Below are 22,043 nucleotides of genomic sequence, written 5' to 3'. Positions count from 1 at the left end.
CTCTTGGTTAAATTCATCAGGGTTGTTATCTGGCTTGCAGGTGTGGTTACCGTCGGGAGAGTGTGGAATAAGTTCTCACAGCTCTCTCTCTCCCTCTCTCTCTTTCTCTATCTCTCTCTCTCTCAACCCACACAAATCGCAGCAGATGAACAGAGCGCCGCCTCCGGCTCGGTGACAGAGTCTGATTCATATTGTGTACAGGGAAAAGTTGCGTTATATAATCAAAGCAATCACATTTTCACTGGTGGGGATGAAAGTGTTGGTGCTGAATTTCTTTCAGCAAAAGCTTTTAGAGTTGTTTCCTGTGAGTACATGAAATGTTAAGTCAGTAAAAAAAAAAGAAAGTAGAAGAAGCCTTGAAATGAAAGCTCCATCACCTACCTCTTGGTGGGACTGCAACAGCAGGGCCCCATATGCAAATGTGCAAATGTCGCTGACTGACTGATTAATCAACACAGTCCCATGGCATTTAGCTGACTAATGGTGTAACTTCATACGTTCGGTCGGGCGGTTCACTCACTGGGGCTGACTAAGGCCAGGAGTTTCTTCATTGGCTGTTTCAAAATGAACTGGCACAGCCGCTATAACAGAATTTCTCAACTTTTCAGACCCACGTCTTTTCAAAATGGCACAAATGTTTCTGCTTTTTTTTCAACAAACCTAAGCTACTTTCCATTGAAGAGCTGCCACAAATGCCCTCTCTCTGTGTCCACTCTGTCTAATCCCTGGCAGAGAAGAAGAGCCACAGTTTGTTTCCCACTGCACTGTGAGAAAGATACGGTTGCTTCTGACTTTCTCTCTGGGCAACCGTTTTATAAATGGTGGGTTAATAATCAGGCGGCGTCATGGTTATAAAATCAGGATTTTAGCAGTCCACGGCGTCTTGGAAAAGTCTTAGAAGTGACATTTCATGCTTGTTCCATTGTGTGACAACAGAAACAGCAAAAACATGTAGATCAGATCCACTTTCCTGGGAAATTGGCAGCGTTAAAATACTGTACATGTGGAGCACAGGGTGTAGGAGAGCAGCAAACAGATAAGGAGCCAACACCGAGAGAGCATCTGGTGACATTTTTCCTGTCCCAGTAACCCCCGAGAACCATGGGAACTGTAAATAAAAGTATGCAAAAATGTTCCCCTTGCCCTCGGGTTGCAGGCAGCACAGCCCATGAAACAGATTGTTTTAACATGGAGGAAAGTTCACTTTATGCCCATTAGCCGAGACCATTATGGGGCTATTTTTTCACGTCTTGAAGAGGAACTCCTATTAAAGATCATTCATTAAGACCCACTGTGATAATTTCCTTCTTTTTTTTCCAGAAGAATGTCTACAGTAAAGGTCTGTGATGGGAGCATGTAGCAGGGTAATAAGTGAGGCACAGGAGAGATGTTTTACAGGCCATTGATGTGCTACAGGCATGAAAATAATGTCTCCCTTGCTCTCCCCCATTTTCATTATTGTACATCTTCAACCCCTACTGCAGATTTGCTCCTGCTGATTAAGCACTAATAACCTCTACAATCAGTGAATGGACTGAATGACCAATCAAGTGGGATTCAGTGTTGAAAGAAATCATACTTTTATGCTTAGTGTTCCACATTTTGCAGACAATTATGTTTTTTTTTTTTTCTGTGAACTCTGGCACTTCTTTTTTCTATGCCTTTCACTGGTTATTTACCTTTGGGTGTAGCAGTACATGGATAAGCAAGGGCACAGGCAAATTTTAATGTAATATATTCATTATTTCACTCATTTTCATGCTTAAATTATTGCTGTTTTTATCCTCTTACAGGCATACTCTAAATTATTACAGCTGAAATTGCTTCTGCACCAAACATAATGCAGAGCACTAATTGGCATGAATTTGTTTTCCTTGGTGCTTTATGGGCTAAACTGATAGCAAACTCCCGCTGATCATGTCTGCCTCTGCCAGCCATAGGGGTTGTGCTCTCAATTCCTCTGAAAGGTTTTTCTCTATAGCAACATGGTTTTACTGTTAATTATCCTATGCTTTAGGAAATTAAAGGTCGGCTTAACCTAATTATCCAAAGGTACAAGATCAGTGGATAAATACTGGGTATGATCCCAAGGTCAGGAGCTAATGACTCAAGAAGCACCGTAGGGAAAGTTACACTAATCGTTATCATCAGCTACGATTTCTTCACAGTTCCCATCCTTGAAGTTATTTTTAGTACTACTTCTCTCACCTTCTAGATATCTACCACATATTTAACACCTGTCATTAACCTGTCAAATGTTTGTTTCTTCTTTTCTCTTCTAGGATTCCGCAAAATCAGCCTTGATGATCTACGCAAGGCCTACATCGTTAAGGATGTGCAGCAGTACATCCTCCACAGGCTGGACCAGGAGGAGGCTCTGAGGCAGCACCTGACCAAGGAGACGGCCGAGATGCTCAACCAACTCCACATCAAGAGCAGTGGCTGCTTCCTGTACCTGGAGCGAGTGCTGGACGGCGTGGTGGAGAACTTCATCATGCTTCGTGAGATCCGTGACATCCCTGGCACTCTCAACGGCCTCTACCTGTGGCTCTGCCAGAGACTCTTTGTCAGAAAACAGTTTGCCAAAGTCCAACCCATCCTGAACGTAATCCTGGCAACCTGCAGGCCACTCACAGTCAAAGAACTGTACCATGCAGTCTGGACCAAAAACATGACACTGACTATGGAAGAGTTTCAGAAAAAGATGGACATTCTGTCCAAGTTGTTGGTCGACGGCCTTGGGAGTACTAAAATCCTTTTTCACTACAGTTTTGCAGAGTGGCTACTGGATGTTAAGCACTGCACCCAGAAGTACTTGTGCAACGCAGCAGAGGGACACAGGATGTTGGCAATGAGTTACACCTGCCGGGCAAAGCAGCTTAAACCACTCGAAGTGCAGGAATTTGCACTACACCTCGTCAATTCCAATCTGCAGATTGAGCCGTTTAATCTGGCTCTTTGGATGGTTTGGAATGGGACTCCCGCTAAAGACTCTCTGACCACCTCCATACCAAGAGAACAGGAGGTTCTGCAACTTCTGGTCAAAGCTGGAGCTCATGTTAACAACGAGGACGATCACGCCTCATGCATTGTGCAACAGGCCCTAGAGAGAGAGGACTCGATACGGACATTACTTGACAATGGGGCATCTGTGAACCAGTCCGACTCCAGTGGAAGAACTCTGCTGGCCAATGCCGCATACAGCGGAAACCTCGATGTGGTCAATTTGCTCATATCCAGAGGGGCAAACATGGAGCTGGAAGACAACCACGGACAAACAGCACTTACCCTTGCTGCGAGGCAGGGCCACACCAAAGTGGTCAACTGCCTAATTGGTTGTGAGGCCAACATAAACCACACGGATCATGACGGATGGACGGCCCTCCGCTCAGCAGCTTGGGGTGGACATTCAGAGGTTGTATCCGCTCTGCTCTACGCTGGGGCCAAAGTGGACTGTGCCGATGCCGATGGTAGAACTGCTTTGAGAGCCGCTGCTTGGGGAGGTCATGAAGACATAGTGTTGAACCTTCTCCAGCATGGAGCCGAGGTCAACAAAGCAGACAATGAAGGAAGAACGGCGCTCATTGCTGCAGCGTACATGGGGCACAGAGAGATTGTCGAGCACCTCTTAGACCACGGGGCTGAAGTCAACCATGAAGATGTGGACGGGAGGACGGCCCTCTCGGTCGCTGCTCTCTGTGTCCCCGCAAGTAAAGGCCACGCTTCTGTCGTGAGCCTTCTGATCGACAGGGGAGCAGAGGTCGACCACTGTGACAAAGACTGCATGACCCCTCTCCTCGTGGCTGGCTATGAAGGACACGTTGATGTGGTCGATCTGCTTCTGGAAGGTGGAGCCGACGTGGATCACACGGACAACAACGGGCGTACCCCTCTTCTCGCTGCTGCATCGATGGGCCACGCCTCGGTAGTCAACACATTGCTTTTCTGGGGGGCCGCTGTCGATAGCATTGACAGCGAGGGGAGGACTGTGCTGAGCATCGCATCTGCTCAGGGTAACGTGGAGGTGGTCAGAACTCTGCTGGACAGAGGTCTGGATGAGAATCACAGGGATGACGCAGGCTGGACCCCGCTCCACATGGCTTCGTTTGAGGGTCACCGCCAAGTGTGCGACGCCCTTATTGAGCAAGGTGCTCGCTGTACAGAGGTAGACAACGATGGTAGAATACCGCTGATATTAGCTGCACAAGAGGGACATTATGATTGTGTGCAGATTCTTCTGGAAAATAAGTCGTGCATTGACCAGAGGGGGTATGATGGGAGGAATGCTCTCAGGGTGGCTGCACTAGAAGGCCACAGGGACATTGTTGAACTGCTGCTGAGTCACGGTGCTGATATCGATCACAAAGACGCAGACGGACGCCCAACGCTCTACATATTGGCACTTGAAAACCAGCTGGCCATGGCGGAGTATTTCCTTGAAAATGGAGCAAATGTGGAAGCCTGCGACACCGAGGGCAGAACAGCCCTCCACGTGTCCTGCTGGCAAGGGCATGTTGAAATGGTGAGGCTGCTGATTAACTATCACGCTGATGTGAACGCCTGTGACAATGAGAAGCGATCCGCCCTCCAGTCTGCTGCGTGGCAAGGCCACACGAAAGTCGTACAGTTTTTGATAGAGAATGGCACACATGTGGATCATACATGCAACCAGGGAGCGACGGCACTGGGGATCGCTGCGCAGGAGGGTCACATCGATGTTGTGCAAATACTTCTTGAAAACGGCGCCGACCCCAACCACGCAGACCAGTTCGGACGCACAGCAATGAGAGTGGCAGCAAAAGGCGGCCATACCATGATCATAAAACTTCTGGAAAAATACGGGGCTACGACTTTAAATGGCTGCAATCCCTCCCCCGTACACACCATGGAAGAAAAAACACCACTGGCTGTGACTGGTAAAATGCAGTCCCTCACTATCAAATCAAGTAGTTCTGGCAGCACAGGAGCTGGAGATATGCAGTCATCTGGCCGCGGTATACCCAACGGCCCTGTCCACGCATTCAGTTCGCCATCAGAATCTCCCGACTCCACTGTAGATAGACAGAAATCCTCCTTGTCCAACAATTCCCTCAAAAGTTCAAAGAACTCCTCCCTGAGAACCACATCATCCACAGCCACAGCACAGACCGTGCCGATCGACAGTTTTCACGGACTGACGTTCACAGAGCAAATCCAGCAGCACTCACTGCCTCGCAGCCGAAGCAGACAGTCCATCGTGTCCCCTTCCTCCACCACTAAGTCCATCGGTCAGCAGCCGTCATCTCCATCCAATGACTTTGACTGGTCCCAGTTAAAACCTGGTCACAAGTCAACAAAGGGAAGTAAGAACGGGACATCAAATGGGAAAGGAGACAAGAAGAAGCTCAAGAACAGTGGCTCAATGCAAGGTCAGGTGTTGGAGTACGAGATGACACAGTTTGACAAGAGGATCGCCCTCAACAAATCAGTAGCGAACATTTCAGTGAAGGATCCCCACTGTAAGATCATGATCGGTGGGTCAGTGCAGCAGGAACGGGGACAAAGCCAAGACCAGTTCTTCATTCAGCAGCAGAGCGCTGCCGAGAAGAAGAGGAACGGCATCATGACCAACCCCAACTATCATCTACAGGGTAATCAGGTGTTCCTGGGTAGAGTATCAGTTCCTCGGACTGTGCAGAACAGAGGGCACCAGGATGTTCTAGAGAACTATCCCATTGGGGAAACCGAGCTAAGCCTTAAACAAGCCCTGAAACTGCAGATTGAAGGATCAGACCCTGGGTTTAACTACAAAAAGGAGACTCCGTTATAGCTGGTAAGAGTTACATTTCAAAAAAAATAATCCTCCTGTATGTGCCCGTTCAATTACATCAAGCATTTGTCTCAAAGTTGACGTTGAGGTCAGAGCGACAGCACGTAGGTAATAAATACTTTGGCTTGTGTGTTCTTTCACAGTGGCTAATATAGAGACTAATAACAGACTTTTTAGTTAGATACTGGTTACTTGCACTCAACAGAGCCATCATTAGCTGGAGTTAATCAGACTTGCATGAAGAACGCCTCAATCTGGATGAAGCAGACTTTTTCCCTCCCAAACAAAACGTTAACCCAAATCATTCCTATACCGTTTCAGATGTTTTGAATGCCATTCATCATGCACACCATTGGAGGGAATGTGCCAAAGCAACTGTTTTCATCTGCATAAAAAAGACACATTTCTTTTCTTCATCAGTGGAAGACCTCAAAATAATAATACCTAGGGAAGATTGTTGATTTGCTGCCTAAGGCTTATGTGAACTGATACTTTGATGTGCCTACATCTGTTACAGCCTTCTTCATGTACTCATGCAAACTATCATTTTAATTTAATGTAATGCTATTTAATAAACAGTGTATGCACTTTTAAAAGAGTAAAATGACAGACATGCATTTGTTTTATTCACTATGTATCCCATCCATGTTTTATCAACACAATTGTTTGATGGAAACATACAATGCTTTTTTATTATTATTATGTTATATGTTTGTTCTGTCTTTTTTTCACACTGACAGCAATGTAACACAGAATACATTGTCACAAACCAGAGGACATAACAGTAACTGATGCCATGGTATGAACTTAAGCGCATTGATAGTCTGCCTTTCTAGAGACCCCAAATAATCTGTGTTAACCTTGATCAGTGCGCTACGCCTATGTTGTGTGTGTGATATGTTTATAGCTATGGCAATTTACTTCATGGGTATATACAAGCATATTTATTTTTTGGAAAAAAGCCACTTTTGCTGCATTTTATTTGTGTTGCATTACGCTCTACCATGGTGCTGTGTTCAAAAGTTGCCTGCAGTTATTTTTGGACTCCCAATTTTGTTGGCTTTGTGCATTTGTGTATTATTACAAATATCTAAGGAAGAGAGGGGTGCATTGAAAATGTTAAAACAAAAAAAAAAAAGATGTTAATTTTGTCCCTATGGGATTTTTGAGTTGTTTGTGTGTTATGTTTTTGTGTGCATAAAGATATTTAAATAACCCATTGTGTACCGTCAACAAATGTTTGGTGCTAAAATGCAGCGATTTCAAGTGACAGCAGTGATTTAAAAAACAGACAAAAGAAAAAAAGCATTTGTCCGCAGAGTTACATGTATAACCTACTGCACTGCAAGAAACAAAATCCAGGCTTTGTTTCCTTATTGTCATGTGATTCATTTTCAGTAATTCCTGGTGGATTTATTTTTTCAGGGGCATGACACAAAACGGCTCAAAAAGAGGGCTCAGCCAATAAGACGACTTGTAGCGGTGTCAGTGATATTGTTTGAAATGCAGAGTTGTAAAGCCAAAGTTGAAACAACATACTCTGTCCCACTTCCCTCCTCCCCCCTGTGTGAAGCTGAGTATCAGCTCGACAGGACTTAACCCTGTGGGAGCAGGGAGACGGAGGGGAGGAGGAGGTGCCCGACTGTGATACTGAGGGAACCGAAACATCTGTTTCTCATGAACTATGTGGAGCTGCGTTAGCGTTTACAGGCTGTGTCATATTTTTGCAGGCTTTTCATAATGTTAACAGTGAGCTATTTTTCGCCAAGAACTGGGATCTGTGGGGGGGGGGGGGGGGTAGTAGAAACCTATCGCATGCACAAACACTTATAAGCCCTAGTGAAAGCTCTCAGCTCTTCAGTACTACAGTAGCTCAAAAGTATGCCATGAAGGGTCAATAGAAGGATTCAAGGCAGGATCGGGTCTAGAAACAGTGTTGGAAAACATACTGTATAGTCTTATTAAGCAGTTATCTTGTTTGTCTTGACTGTGTTTTGTCTGTCATCTTTGATTTGACTGTCAGTGATTGGATTGTAAATAGCTTCCCATGTACATTCAACTTTCAGTTAAAAAGAATTCCTGTATTATATGAAGTGGAATTTTTTGATGTATATTAAAGTGCTTAATAAACATATTTGCTTTACTGCTGAAGACGACATCTTTTGCACTTTTATATATTACCTGCAGGTTGTCGATATACAAAGCCCAAATAGTTCTCATTTTGGGGGTATGCAGACATTTAAAGGTCCCATATAGTGTGAGGATGTATAGTTTGATCAGAAAACAGCTCTGGGATCTATAATTATACTGTGAAAGTATCAAAGCCTCAGTCCACAGAGAAATGCACACAGTCTGTATTCAGAAACTGAGCCGTAAAATTAGCTGTCAGGACTTCTGTAACTTTATGATGTCACAACAATGCCACTCGCCTTGCAGGCTTTGGTTTCTCTGAAATCTCTCAATATTTAATCAATCACACATAAAACCGTCAGCCAATCAGGAGAGGAGGCGCACTGACCTGTAATAAGCCTGAAAGAGTAGAGTTAAAAACTACACAGAGATGGTTTTTGGTAAATAAAACTGCAAATATATCCTCTTATGGATCAACACTTTAAATGAGAACAGGATGAGAGGAAAATATGGGACCTTTTAAATGAACATGTCTGGTATTTATAGTGAGGATGATGTTTCACCTGCTGTCTTTTACCCGTTGAAATGACGAATCCTCCTGAAATTCAATGCTGGTTTGTGATATGTGATGTCTTGGACAGAAAATATGCTCCATTAACTCACCAGAAGTCTGCATTCTTTTTTGAAAATATGGATAGTGAAATAGAAAAGCTCAACAGTTGATTGAGAAAGCAGTGGTAGCGACCAAAACCTGACAAATCCGCACAGACGGTGATTATTTTTTCTCACAGATATCCAATCCTTTAACAGTTACCTCTTGTTTTCTTTGAATTCAACGACCTTTTTATTCACTGAACTGTTTTTTTTCTCTCCCCCTGTATTGAGGCTGCAAAAAACCACAGGCCATGCTGTTAATACCTATTTCACTGTTGGTCATTTGATGGTGGAGGGCCAAACCAGGACACTGCAGGCATTACAACACATGGATCACGCTGAAGTGGAACAGGCAAGCGTGCCAAGTGCTATCGCAGCCCCCCCCCCCTTCCCTCCAGTTCATTCGGTTCATCTCAGTTCAACAGGAGCTGCAAGAGAGATCGAACACAGAAAGGGTTTTAAGGATTTGTTTCATTTTAGAGAATCACATTATATCTAATAAGAACTAGAATTGCTTGGTTTATCAATATGAATCATAGAATGAGTCATTATAAAATAGACAAATGGCCTCACAGAACTTGAGCTTTGTTTTGCATTTTAGCTTTTGGCTCAAAGAGTAGGGATTGGACAAAGATGTTACTCTGACTAATTAGGCCTAATTGCCATCAACACAACATTTCATGACACATTGTGCCACGGAGAAGCCGTGGAGGCGTTCAAATGCTTGGACCTTCAGCGCAGCCTCTGCTGCATGTTTTGAGAGGGTGGGTGTTAATGAGCAAACCATCTGGTACTGATGTCATGTAGCATGCACTGTCCAAGCTTGGAGAAGCTCCTTGTGAAACCATCTGCCAGTGGCCACATCTGGTTCCTCTCCACCCATGCCCTTGTTTTGGATACAGTGCTAACAAGCTCCCACGCAATATACATAACATGGCGACCGTCGCAGCCGGCTCGTCCCAGAAGCAACTTTAAACTCAGTGGCCTCCATTCATGCAACGTGCCATCCTAAGCCATATGTGTAGGTTTATATTCCAGAAAAACACTTTAGCAGGGGATTTCTCTGATTAGCACTTTTGTTGTAGCTCAAAGCAAAAGGAACCTCTGAGTGAAATCAGCTGTTTTGTTGTTTTATGGCGCTGAAAAACCACATGCATATGGCTGAAAGCTGCCTCAAGGTAATTATCAAATTGAAAAAATGCCGGTGTGTCCTTGCGTGGAGCTTTTTTTTTTCTCCCAGCCTGTCTTTGGAACAAGGAACTTCACAAGAATGCTAACACAACAACAGATTTCTCTGCAGTTTGGCAGAGCTGTGCGCTTAGTGTCTTGCTTCCAGATAACTCTCTGTGTGATCACATGCTGCGCTTCAGTATAGCTGATCACAGGACAGATGCTGTCACAAGACAGTGATACATTAGTCTTTTTGACATGCCTTGGAGCGCTACAACTGTAGTGTGAGACTAGTTTTCTCAAAAGCAGGAGGTTGTCAAAAACTTTTTTTTTTTTTTTTAGGCTGGTGGACAATCCAAGCTCAGTTTGCCAAAAGATGAAAAGAAATATGTTTGCACAAAGTTAAACATTATGTGTGAATGGGCTCCAAAACTCTTGTTGCTGTGGGGAGATTACTGTTGTCATATTTATTTTTTTCCCCAATCCCTGATGTTCATTGCAACACCAGTGGATCACCATCAGAGGTTAGTCAATCTATTAACTTAGATGAGAGCCTTCATGTCTAGATAAGATATTGGACTATATACTGGCTATAATGAACCCTTTTCTGCCTCCATCAGCGCCTGAGTGAGGCTGTTTAAGGCCACATTGTATCAGACCATTTTTATTTCCTAAATGTTAATTGCTGTTCTGGGAACCTGGCGTCCGTACAAGCATAAATAGTCAACTTCTGCGGATCAATGCCAGCAGTGATTTGGTGGAGGCGGCAGCCAAGTGGCAGACAAAGGGGTATTTAAATCTGTCCATCCATTTTTTTAAATAATGGCACAAGTGCAGCCATGCAGAGCCCTTCATCATACCGGGTTTCAAATTGGATTGACTGGAATTGCAGGCGTAGGAGCACTGCTCAAACACAGAGATGAAAAAAAAAAGGTGATCTCTTTTTTCCAAGCTCGCAGCAATTACTCGACAATTCAGAGGAGGAAACGACTGCACTTTAAGTGCTTTGAATGGAAATTCATGTTGTGGTTGGAGGTCCAATGGCTTTGAGAGAGTCTTTAAATACATTCGCCAGTACATTTAATAAGTGTTTGGCTGTTTTCATGTAATTTTGAAGTTAGGGTCAATTACAGTTTTGTCATTGTTTCCCCCTCCTTTGGAAATGCTGTTTCTATCCTTCATGTATCCAGCAAAGACGTTTGTTGACCACACCTGTTCTGAGAAAAGCCCCGCTCCACATGTACACACACCTCAAAGTTAGACTGTGTAACTCCTGCAGGAAGAAACAGCACATTTATTCCCTCACCAGTGAAACTCAGCTGCTATTTAAGTTGCAAACAATTATAATGGCTCTTTCGCAAAGTGATGCAAATCACCATACATCCTATGCCGACTTTTCATTAACAAACACAGAGTTACTAACCTTTTTTTCTCGACAAAGGAGTTGCAAAACCAGCTCTCAGGTATGTGTCTGTGTGGCCCTGCCGTAAACAGAAGAAATAAATAAAAAGGGTATAGGTTAGCGAAAGAGATAAGATTGCCTCGGTTAACAATGGTAACCTCTGTATTAAAGTTGTGCATAACAATGTCAGTCTTTTGTTTTGAGCTATATGCAACTACAAGGATGTAAAGCATCCAACTGCAGCAGCTCAGGCAAAGAAAGAGCTTTGTACTGGAGGGAGAATGGAAAACACTTAATGGTTTTGGCCTAGTATATAGTGTATCAGCTTACACTTACACACCATAAAGTCTTAGTGACAGGTGCACAGGATCAAAAATACTTGGCCGGGGAGAAAACAAAAAGTACTGCATGCTCCATCACTTGTACTCAGTTTTTTTCCCAATGCTTCATTCCTCAGACATTCATTAGGCAAAGGTCATACAGCGAACTGTTTGTCTCACGCCTGGAGACCGAAGCATTGCTAATAAATAGGGAATAAGTGATGGACAGTGTGAGAGGCTCTGCATTTTTTTTTCCATTTAGATGCTCTGCAAAATACTTAATTGCATGAAGCAAAGAATGTGTGTTTTGTTTCCTGTTTCTTTTTGGTATTTTGGCATCATTATTGGACAGATGAGAGTCACGACAGACAGTAAACAAGTGGAGAGAGTGAGGTCGGGGGGAGCGTGACATGCAACGGTCGGAAGTACACATTAGCAGCTACATGGTGTGGGTTTTAACAATTTGGCAACCAGGACACCCCAGTTGTTCCCTGTTTCTTACAGCGTAGTTTCTCAATGACGGTATCGCTTCACAGCTACTTTATCAAAACTCCTCACAGCCAGTATACAGCCACTGAGTAACTCTCTCAACATATGTAAAGCAGATAAGTTTCACATGATGATATACTTGGAAAAAAGAAATCCCAGTATATATTGAACTGACCAGTTGCTGGGAAGCTTGTGACCTTTAACACATCCTACAAACAACCGATGATATGGACATAATCCATAACTCAGAGAACCACAGTTACAGTAACCTCAAACGCTTTCAAAGTGAGTCAGAAAGCCAGAAATCTCTGATCCTTCTGAAGCAGTCATTGAGTTATTAGTATCGATCTAAAACCCCTTTCGTTCCCCCTGCAGATACATTATGATCACTTTGTGCAGTGGGGTGTTATAAATCTTATAGCTATAGCTCCTATAAACTTTTGGACTCCCACAATGCCAACAAGCAGTAATCACGAAGTTGGTTTCAGATGTTGTTGTGACAGCCAGCGCGTTGAATTTTATACTCTTTACTGGCAACGGTTCAAACATGGAGTGTTTGAGTTGAACAAGGCCATTCTGGGCTGGATTTGTGTCAGTGTAGTAGAGCAGGTGGGAATGAGGGTATTCAGTGGCCTGAGCTTAACATTACCAGACATGCTTGTACTCATCCGTTTTCATATAGGCTACAGCTCTTGGATCTATCAAAAGGCCCGAATGCACTCGTATGAAAGCAAATTCTTACAAAAGGTGGGATTTCAAAGACTTTTTCATAGATATATAATTATACCCTACTATCTGTTGCAGTGCAGCATTTACTCAAAAGTTGAACTCAAAATTTGGAAGAGAAAAAAGAAAGCCTGCTTAAAAACAGGCAGCTTTCATAGCGGCCTCCGCTCAACAACAATGCAGCAACTCATGGCCAACAAAGCTGGAGAATGAGAGATTACACATACTGTATTCCTCTTTGTTGCCTGTTTACATAATCCCTACAGTCTCTCATCAAGGAGCACGGATGAAAAGCTTTCATCAACTCCCAGTGGAAAACCTGTTTTCTTCTTTGAAGCTGAACACAGTGGCCAAACATGCACACAGGTGCTCCACTTTCACTAAACGCTGAATAGGATCATTAACACACCTGAATGTAAAATCTAAAGTTAAAGTGTCTGTTCTTGGGAGGGACAAAACACTCAGGCACCGGCCTTTTGAGCGCGGCTGAGTTGGCTATAGTGCAGCAGCACAATATGCATCATTAATCATTACGGCTGAAGCCAGGGACAATAAATGGGGCGAGAGTTTAACCCGATGAAAGGACTGTAGCTCCACAGGCCGAGATATTCTGGTACGAGGCGAAAGCAGCTGACTGTAAGTCAGAGAGCTCGGTATTTCGTAGGCCCAATGCTCTCAGGCATAAACCTTGTACCTCCAAAATGTCAGCTGGAGAGGAAATAAGAAAAACTGCTCGCTCTTCAGCTTGAAGACAATCAGGTTTCGAGGACAGACAGTGTTTTTGAAAAGGTTTCATAGGCTCAAAAGGTCAGAGATTTTTCCTTACCTCCATTTCACCCTTGTTGGAGTTACAAGGTTTGCCCTTGACAGAAACAACATGTGGGAGGGTGGATTCTCTCAGAAGCAGCTGGGAATTGAAAGCTTTCAGTACATGCAGGGAAACCTCCCAGAGAGTTAGCTCTGTTTTCTGTGTCCTCTCTACAGAGTTTTACAAAATCATAACAGACAAAACTAGATGCAGACATGAACAAATAGAAAATCTCAAAACTTAATATTGCACACAACGTGAAAAGTTACACAATGAAGATATAAAGTTCACAAATAAGGCAGAAAACTAAAGATTAAACCAGACATATTCAGCTTGTGGCAACGTTTCAATGACTGGAGCAAATTGAGAGTAACCAAGTGTGCCAGGTCCAATACTGGTCTCATTGTTTATTCAATTTCTAAGGTACAAAGTTGGTAAAAGCTCCTTTTCCAAGGTTTGTCTTAATACAAGAAATTTCCAAAAGAGGGCTGGGTTTGACAGACTCACAATGAACTTTATAATGGTAAACTGTAGCTTTTCAATTACAGTCAAGGCCTGAAGTGATCCACTGCAACCAGGTTGAAATCTGGTAAAGTTTGTCACTGATTAACTTGCAAATAATTTTGACTGACTTTTCATGACTTTTCATGATCTATTATGTTTTTAAATTTAAAAATGTACTAAATCATGACTGTAGCTAATGCCCTATTGAAATTATATATTTGTTTAGATTATCTAAAAATTATAATTTCGACGTATTTGTGGAGAAATGTACATGCACCGTTCCAACATGGCGGCCGCGTTGACATATTCCACTCAATAGAGCTGCATCTAGTCAGTAGATATACTGTATATCCATGGCTAAACATTATGTTGTAGCCACTTGGCATGCTAGCATTAGCATCTAGCTCAAAGTCGTTTTAACGACCCCTTTGTGTGCGGTGGAACATTGAATGTATGTACACACTGTATTTCAGTGGAAGTGGACTTTTATTTGTTTATATAACTGTACAGTAATATAGTGTAAGCAGTATATGATTAATCAATAATTCTGAAAGGAAGAGGACCCAACATTGAACCTTGAGGAACTCCTCTCTTTGACTGTAATAAACACAGACAACTAAATCAGCCGCAACACACTGAAGTGTTTGAAAAGGAATTTCTTAACCAACCACATGTTGTTTCTGAAAAGTATTTTAACATCAAGTTGAGTTGTGCATCAAAGACCTTGACAGATCAATAAATGCACTACTTTTTTTTTTACATTTTATTTTATTTATTTTTTATCTAGACCTGAAGATCATTGTTACCCTGTGAGCCCCCCACAGCCTCTTCCTTACTGGTTTTACTGTACCTGAGCATTATGAGTGCAGCACAAACAGAAGCAGATGAGAAGCAGATTTCGCTTGAAACACAGCTTTTGCCGATCAAGCTGAGAAAAGTGAGCACCACCTGGGTGTTTTATTGGTACTGAGCTGCTAAATCGGCTTATTATGCAGAGCTATTATCGCCGGGAGTTGAGGAAATTTCACAGAGTTGGCAATGGTTCCCCCTGTCTCTCGCTCTCTGGCTCTCTCTCTCCTCTTGGCAGTTTCCTTTATTTTTTATTTTTTCGGTCTTTCTTACTTGCTTTCAGTCTGTGTTTTTTTCCTGTCATTCTCTTTCTCCCTGTTCACCATCTTGGGGTTTTTCACTTTCTACCTTGTTTGTTTTTCCAACCTGTCTGTGTTGATTTTGATTTATCTCTCTTTCCTGGTCTATTATTCCCTCTCCTTTTCTTCCTTTTCCAAAACCCCTATCCTCTTTGTGTGTCTATTTTGTGTTTTTCCTGTCCCTGTCTCTTCTCTCGACTTCTCATTTTCTTGCTTTTCTGGTCTCTCTTGTTGTTTTCCTGATGCTTTTGCTTCCTCGTGGCTCACTCTCCCCCATCATGTCACTTCACCCCTGCTGTTTATTGTCACAGTTTTCCTCTTTGTCTTTAAATTTTCGTCTGTCTCTTTTAGACTTTTCCTCTTTCTCTTATTTGTCATGTCCGCCTTCTTTGTCGCTTTGCTCTCTTTGTCTGTTTTTTGCCCTCCCCTGCCTTTGCTTGCTCTCCCTCCCCCTGTTTCTTCTCTCCGTCAGCAGCCCTCCACACGGGTGCTGCAGAGTTCACCTCAGGACAAAACCCTGCTCTGCTGCTGCTGCTGCTGCTGCTGCTGCTGCACACACACCGTTTGTCGACCGAATCAAAGTCCTGGGTGTAACGGGGCCTGGGGACAGATGGAGAACCGTGAGCATGAAACAAAGACATTCTCCAAGTTCCTCTGACGCACAGACTTAGGGCGAGAAATATTGAAATGACAAGACCAGTTAAGGCTAAGAAGCCACATGATATCACAAATGGATGCTGTTCAGTTGTGTTTTGCACATTAATAATAAAAAAAAAAAAACTGGCAGAGACTTTGCCCTCTTGGCTTCAATTTTGCAGTCTGTTTGCTCCGTCTTGCTTCTGCCAGTATTTAAATTTGTTTTGTCAAGAGTGCTTAACAGATTTGACCTGATTTGACTTTTGTAGCAGATGTTAATCAGCAATCTCAAGACTTTGCTGGATATCGGTTTTCACAGTGTGTACACCACAGCGCAGTTGGAAATTGAAGGGTCTGATTCCAGGTGGAAGTTTTGGGACAAACATATAAATTTTATCCATCTAACACTAGACTGATGCAATATAAGATAAAAAAGAAATCACTTTATGGGGGGAAATCGCTAGCAGTGTGTTGCCAGAAAGACTTTTTCCACAGCTCCAAATGCTGAAATTTAACTCAACCAGTGTGATTGGCCACGCTAGCAGCATTTCTCTGGGGAAGTTAATACTGCCTGTCTATCATCTTTCCAAAACTCAATGTGAATGTGAAATATTTTGAAAGCTATCGAAGGAATTTTATATTTGTTGTCCCCAGAGGATGATCCCATACAGATTTGCCACTCCACCCCCCACCGACTTTTTATCTGACACTAGCCTACAACAAAATTTTCACTTCAGAACAGAATAGTATCGAATAGTAGTATAGTATAGTTTCCTTGTATCCTACAACCTTTATCCAATGAGGAGAGAGAACGGCATAAAGGGGCGGTCCTCTCTGTGTGTGCAGCCAAGGGATGTGCGTGAATGTGGTGACGTAGGGACGAGGGCAGGGACTGCTAACTCCATCGGCTGACAGTTAGCCAAAACGTCCGGATCGCTTACTTCTGCTTTAAAATGACTTCAATAAATGGTATTGAATTTGTCAGGTGAAATAACTATTGATAATGCTAATTTTCCAAATGTTTACTACGCATTCAATGTAACAGGATAAAATAATTAGTTTACACCTTGTTTTCGCTAATCATGCCAGCATATTTCACATGAATGCTATACTAACATTAGCAATCAAATCTGCCTCAGCTTTGTGCTGTTAATTAGTTAGTGGTGTTACCATGGATAGCAGCTATAGTAGCACTCCTATTAACATTTAACAGAGCACTATGCTTCATGCAGTCTTCTGTGGGCAAAGTGTGATAAGAATCTATGAATAGTAAAAAAAAAAATAATAATAATCTGTCTGTTTTTCTTTGCTTGACTATTGCAGCTCTGTTAGCACGGCAACAGACTTTTAATCTTGTGTTGAACGCCAGAGACACATTTGCATGTGAAACAAGTTGCTACACAGTTGCTATACAGTAGCTATTAGTTAGTGATGCTTGCTGGCTGAGGTGTCTGTCGTTTTGCTGTGGACATTCACTTAGCACTGTTCAAATCACTGGCCAAGCTTTTGTGTGTGACACCAAACCTTGAAAGTAGCTGCTATTCAGCACAACCAGTGCATGACTCTTCAAATCTGGACTCCCTTACATGTGAATTGGGCCTGACCTGGCAACCCTGAACTTTTTCACATTTCTCTGTTGCCCTCTCTCCTCATTAGCACTAACCCTATTCCAGGTCAAAAGAGTATGCACCCCAATATACACACACACTCTTTTTCTCTCAAAAAGCCACACACACACACACACACACACACACACACACACACACACACACACACACACACACACACACACACACTCACTGTCTTTCTGTGAGCTTCTCTTTGTCTTGTTTGCTTTATCCATGTGGCTCCCGTACACACTCATGTAATGACACACATATTGCTGATCAGCCCAGCCGAGCAGGAGTCTGACCTCATTAAGAACCATGGCAGCCAGCCAGGGGAGAGGCTGTCGTTGAATGACCAAGAGGAGCTGGTCAGGGAGCAGGAGGGACCGATGTGCAGCACGGAGGAGATCTAAGAGTTTCACCCTGCTGTGGTGAAGCTGGGATGCTTTCATGCATGGGTTGGTTTAGTCTTTAATTCAATTGGCCTTAAAATATGGGGGTGGATTGTGGATTAATTATATTCTCTTTTTTCCATTTGTTCATCATTTCAGCTTCATACTGTATAGTATATGAGATTTTGATAAAAGATGACATCTTAATGCATCTCACCACAGTGCAAATCACAGAACGCACTCCAGAAGATGAACCAAATGGAAAAAGACTTGAACTATTGTGCTATTATGAAATCTTTCTTTTACTAGTTTGGTTGGTACACTACTTTGGCCCAATATCACAACAACTATTTGGGTTCATACATTCATGTTGCCCTGAGGACAAATCATTGAACCTCTAATTTTCCTCTAGCACCATCACAAGGTTGAGTGAAATGTTTCACAAACTATTTGATAAACTGCAGACGTTCAAATCCCCTTAGGCTTCAGTGTAATCACTTAGGTGGTACCTAAACTTCTCATGCTGTGGTTTCTTGAAGTCAAAATTTTGTCAACAAACATGGTGGGAAAAATCAACATGTTTCATGATAATTAGAAAATATTAGCATGCCAAACTAAGACAGTGAATTTTGTTAAATCAGGATTGGCATTGCACTATGAGTGTGTTACCTGATGTTGGCATTTAGTAGCTTCACAGAGAAGCTACAGTAGCATGGCAGACAGACTACCGATGTGTTGTATTTTAAATGTGCTTTTTTAATGCAGATTCTCATAAACAATATATGAAAAATATTGCAAATCTGATCAGAAAATAAAAAGTATGGACATCTGCTGCAGTATAAAATACAGAACCAATAAAGAGCAATAAAACACTAATGACTGCTAATGACATGTTAAGTAGTAGATTATTATTATTAATGGCCAGATGAATAGACAATAGTTTGCATTCCAAGCAATGAAACCTTTGTAAAATATGAAACATTTTCAAAGCAAACAGCCCAATCCAAAGCCTTTCCCCCCTTCTTCTGTCAGACACTAGCTCCCATTCATCATGCCACTCTTTCCATGGATTTCAGCTGGCATGTCTTTGCATTAGCGGCTGGTGAAAAATCTCTTGTTTCCTCCTTTCTTCCCCACACTTGCCATTTACAATTTTCAAGTTGCTGAATGGAAAAGAAAGTACAGTCAATCACACACAGCCACATTCCTACTTTGTCTTCTGGATTTATGACAAAAGTTAACCTCAGCTGCGCAGCTGCTCTATATTCAACAGATATTTTACAGGTACCGCTCTAAGTAAATGGAACAGTTATAGAGTCTGGAGGGCCGACATGCTGCCAAACATCGCAAATGATAGATTGCCTCTGCACTACAAGGATGTATAGGCTTTCCACTGCCGTCAGAATATGTCCAGCTGAATGCATTACCAAACCTTATGCTGGAATCACTCAAATCCCAACCAAGGCCCACAGACAGATTAACATATAAATGAAACTACAGGCAAGATCCTGCCCTTCATTTCCTATCTGTTTAGGCCAATAATGTAAAGTCAGAGAGGTTTGGAGGAGGACGAGGCAGTCAGGTGTCTCCTGGACTGGATGTCAAGCTTTGGTATCATGGATAGTAGGAAACCTTGTCATAAAACTGAAGGCCTTCAATTGAAAAGCTTGAAAGCGGTTTGCAACTGTTTAAAGCCAAACAGTTAGGTAAATGAGTTTGTGTCTTACTTTTTAAATGTTGTTTTCCCAAGTCAAGAAGCAAAGTGTGTGGAGCTCATTTCACATCATTACTAAAAATACTTCTGAGCTTTGCTTGACAGAAACAAACCTATAATTAACACACCGCGTGGTTTTGTCTGATAGCTCGAGGATTAATTCCTCAATAAACTCTGAGAGCTGAAGTTGTTGCCATGTGTTCATTTTATTAAGTTGAGTTTTGGCATTCGAGAAATTAAAACACGCTGTCTTAACAAAAAAAAAGTCTCCCATGTACAAAGTAATTTAATCACTTATTAAATATTAAAACTATGTCTCATCCTTATGAAGAAAAAACTGTCTCCTCCCCAAATGGATTTTCTTTGGGCAAAGAGAAATGACTTCACCTCATACGTACATATTGCCGTGGTGGAGTATTAATACAACACTTGTTTTAAAAATGGATGAGCTGGGCAGACTTTGCAGTGCAAATCAACCCTAATTAGTTCGTCTCAACTCCCAAAACTTTTCTCTCTATAAGCAAAGGTGACTCCTTAACTGGTGCTCTGCAAAGCCTCGCTAAACCCGCTGTTTGTTGTAGCCTTCAAACCAAACATGCAGTGAGTGCAATAAACAACCAGCACATCCAACAAAGTCGCTGTATAATTACATGTTACAATAAAACATGCTGCTGTGTTGCTATTTTCTTCAGGACACTTGTGTAAGTAAACAGTGTTTACCAGATCCATACGTAGAACAACAGTGTCATTTTATGTGGTAGGTTAATTATGGGGCATTTGACAAATAAGGTGTTCCTAGTTTTGAATTAGATTATGATCGGTCAAACATAATACATACACATACGTAAGTCTGTCTGTCTGTCTGTGTTGCCCTGCTGCAGACACAGATCTGAAAAGATTGAGGGACCTCACAGAAATAGGACAATGAAACCCACATGAATCAGACTTTAGGAAACTACATTACATTACTGTAAACACAACAGGTCCTCAAATCCTATAAAAAATATTTAAATTAGAGATGTTATATAAGAGTTGTAGTTTAAGCAACTAAAACAGCTTGATGTGTCAGTTGCTATCAAAGCACTGACAGGATTTGAAGTGCTATGAAGTACTATGGAAGGATTCAAAAAGTCACTAAATGTATAAGAGTGCAAGTTCAAGCCTTAACTGACAGTTGATTGTCAGCTGAAATGTTGTCATGAGAAAAAACAAAGCATCACTTTTTGTCTTTATTGTGGAGAATTGACCTTTGTTTCATGCTCCTGAACAAGCAGCCACCTCTTATAATGTTGGTGATCAAGGTTGCAAACAACAGAAGATACGTTTCACTTCTGTAATAAAGTCTCATGGAGGAATTCAACGCAAACGCATGGGTTTACAAACTTGCCAGTTTAGGCTGTCGAAACCGCAATTTATGCCCTGTCTCCCACCAACAGCCAAGTTGGATGTTTTTTCTCCAACCACTAAAGGTTCCCATACCCTCAGCCGCAACCGCTGATGTTACCTAACTGTACTCGAGGAGTTTTTTAAGCATAAGTATGGTGGTAATCTGTGGTGGTATCTTCTTACAGTCACAAATGCGATCCTGCTGCACAAACGTATTCTCTAACACATGAATCTGTGGTTGACAACTGTCCCCAACGAATGGACTATTTTCCTCAATTTGAGGAGTTCAAGTTTCTTAAAGATGAATATATTATAAACTGTATCTATTTGTGTTGTATTGAAGTACTTTAAAGGCTCCCATGATCCTCTCCTGCAATCTTTGGTTTCAGCCTGTACCAGCCAAATGTAAAGGCCAGTGACCAACATGAAGAAAAAGAAAAAGAAAAAAATTTCTCCCCCCCAAAAATTCTGGCATGATTGTACTGGAAAGGTACCAGAACATTTCCAAACACTGGTAATCTTCCTGGCTGATGGTTAATAACTACTGTACTTTTTCAGTTCATGATAAAAGCATAGAAAATAGACTAAAAGCCTATTTTGGCAATTTTGCAACAGGTCTCAATACCATGCAAAATCCAGCAAAGAGCAGGATGACTAAGCTGAACCGGGTGAGTCATTACTGCAAGGTAAGGGGCTGCAGAAGGCCCTCAGAGTGCAGACCACCCACTCATGTCCCCCATTAAGACAGCCGGCTCTTCTTGCACATCAACGCCCCTGCAGCAATTTACTGCTCAGCTTGCATGGAAGGCAAATGAATGGAGAACGACAGAGCATTAATGAGACACGGGTCAATGAAATGTCAAAACTGGACAATGAAGAGAGAGAAAAATACCCTGAACTGCAGCTGAAATTCCAGTCTTTTACACCTTCAGAGGGGAGATGTGAACGAAATTAAACTACCTACATGTATTTTGTTCTGTTCGCTTCTCGTTTCAAACTCAAACTCCAGTCTCATTTATATGTGGCTGCAGAGAGGTTTGTTTTTATTGAGATGCACTGAGTCCTCTCCTCTACACTCCCATGATATTTCATTTTATTATATGTGTGCATCTTTTGATTTATTGTCCATTCTCTGCAAAAAATATTAA

General features: G+C 42.3%; 1 protein-coding gene across 3 annotated transcripts in view; it reads left to right on the top strand.

The window, feature by feature from the left end:
- The window catches only part of ankrd50 (ankyrin repeat domain 50), a 38,128-nt gene extending 30,168 nt beyond the window's left edge, over positions 1 to 7,960 (top strand). For 2 of the 3 annotated variants that reach the window (XM_085789217.1, XM_085789219.1), the window contains exon 4: positions 2,283 to 7,960. In XM_085789217.1, the coding sequence (XP_085645343.1) occupies positions 2,283 to 5,809 (3,527 nt within the window). In that variant the 3' untranslated portion in view covers positions 5,810 to 7,960. The remainder of the gene's footprint in view (positions 1 to 2,282) is intronic. The other variant, XM_085789220.1, reaches the window with a different exon arrangement.
- The last annotated feature ends 14,083 nt before the right edge of the window (positions 7,961 to 22,043 follow it).

The sequence above is a fragment of the Trachurus japonicus genome, chromosome 10 (genome assembly GCF_045865225.1).
Source record: "Trachurus japonicus isolate A0001 chromosome 10, Traja_1.0".
NCBI classification, from domain to species: Eukaryota; Metazoa; Chordata; class Actinopteri; order Carangiformes; family Carangidae; genus Trachurus; species Trachurus japonicus.
This window is presented reverse-complemented; position numbering and strand designations above follow the sequence as displayed.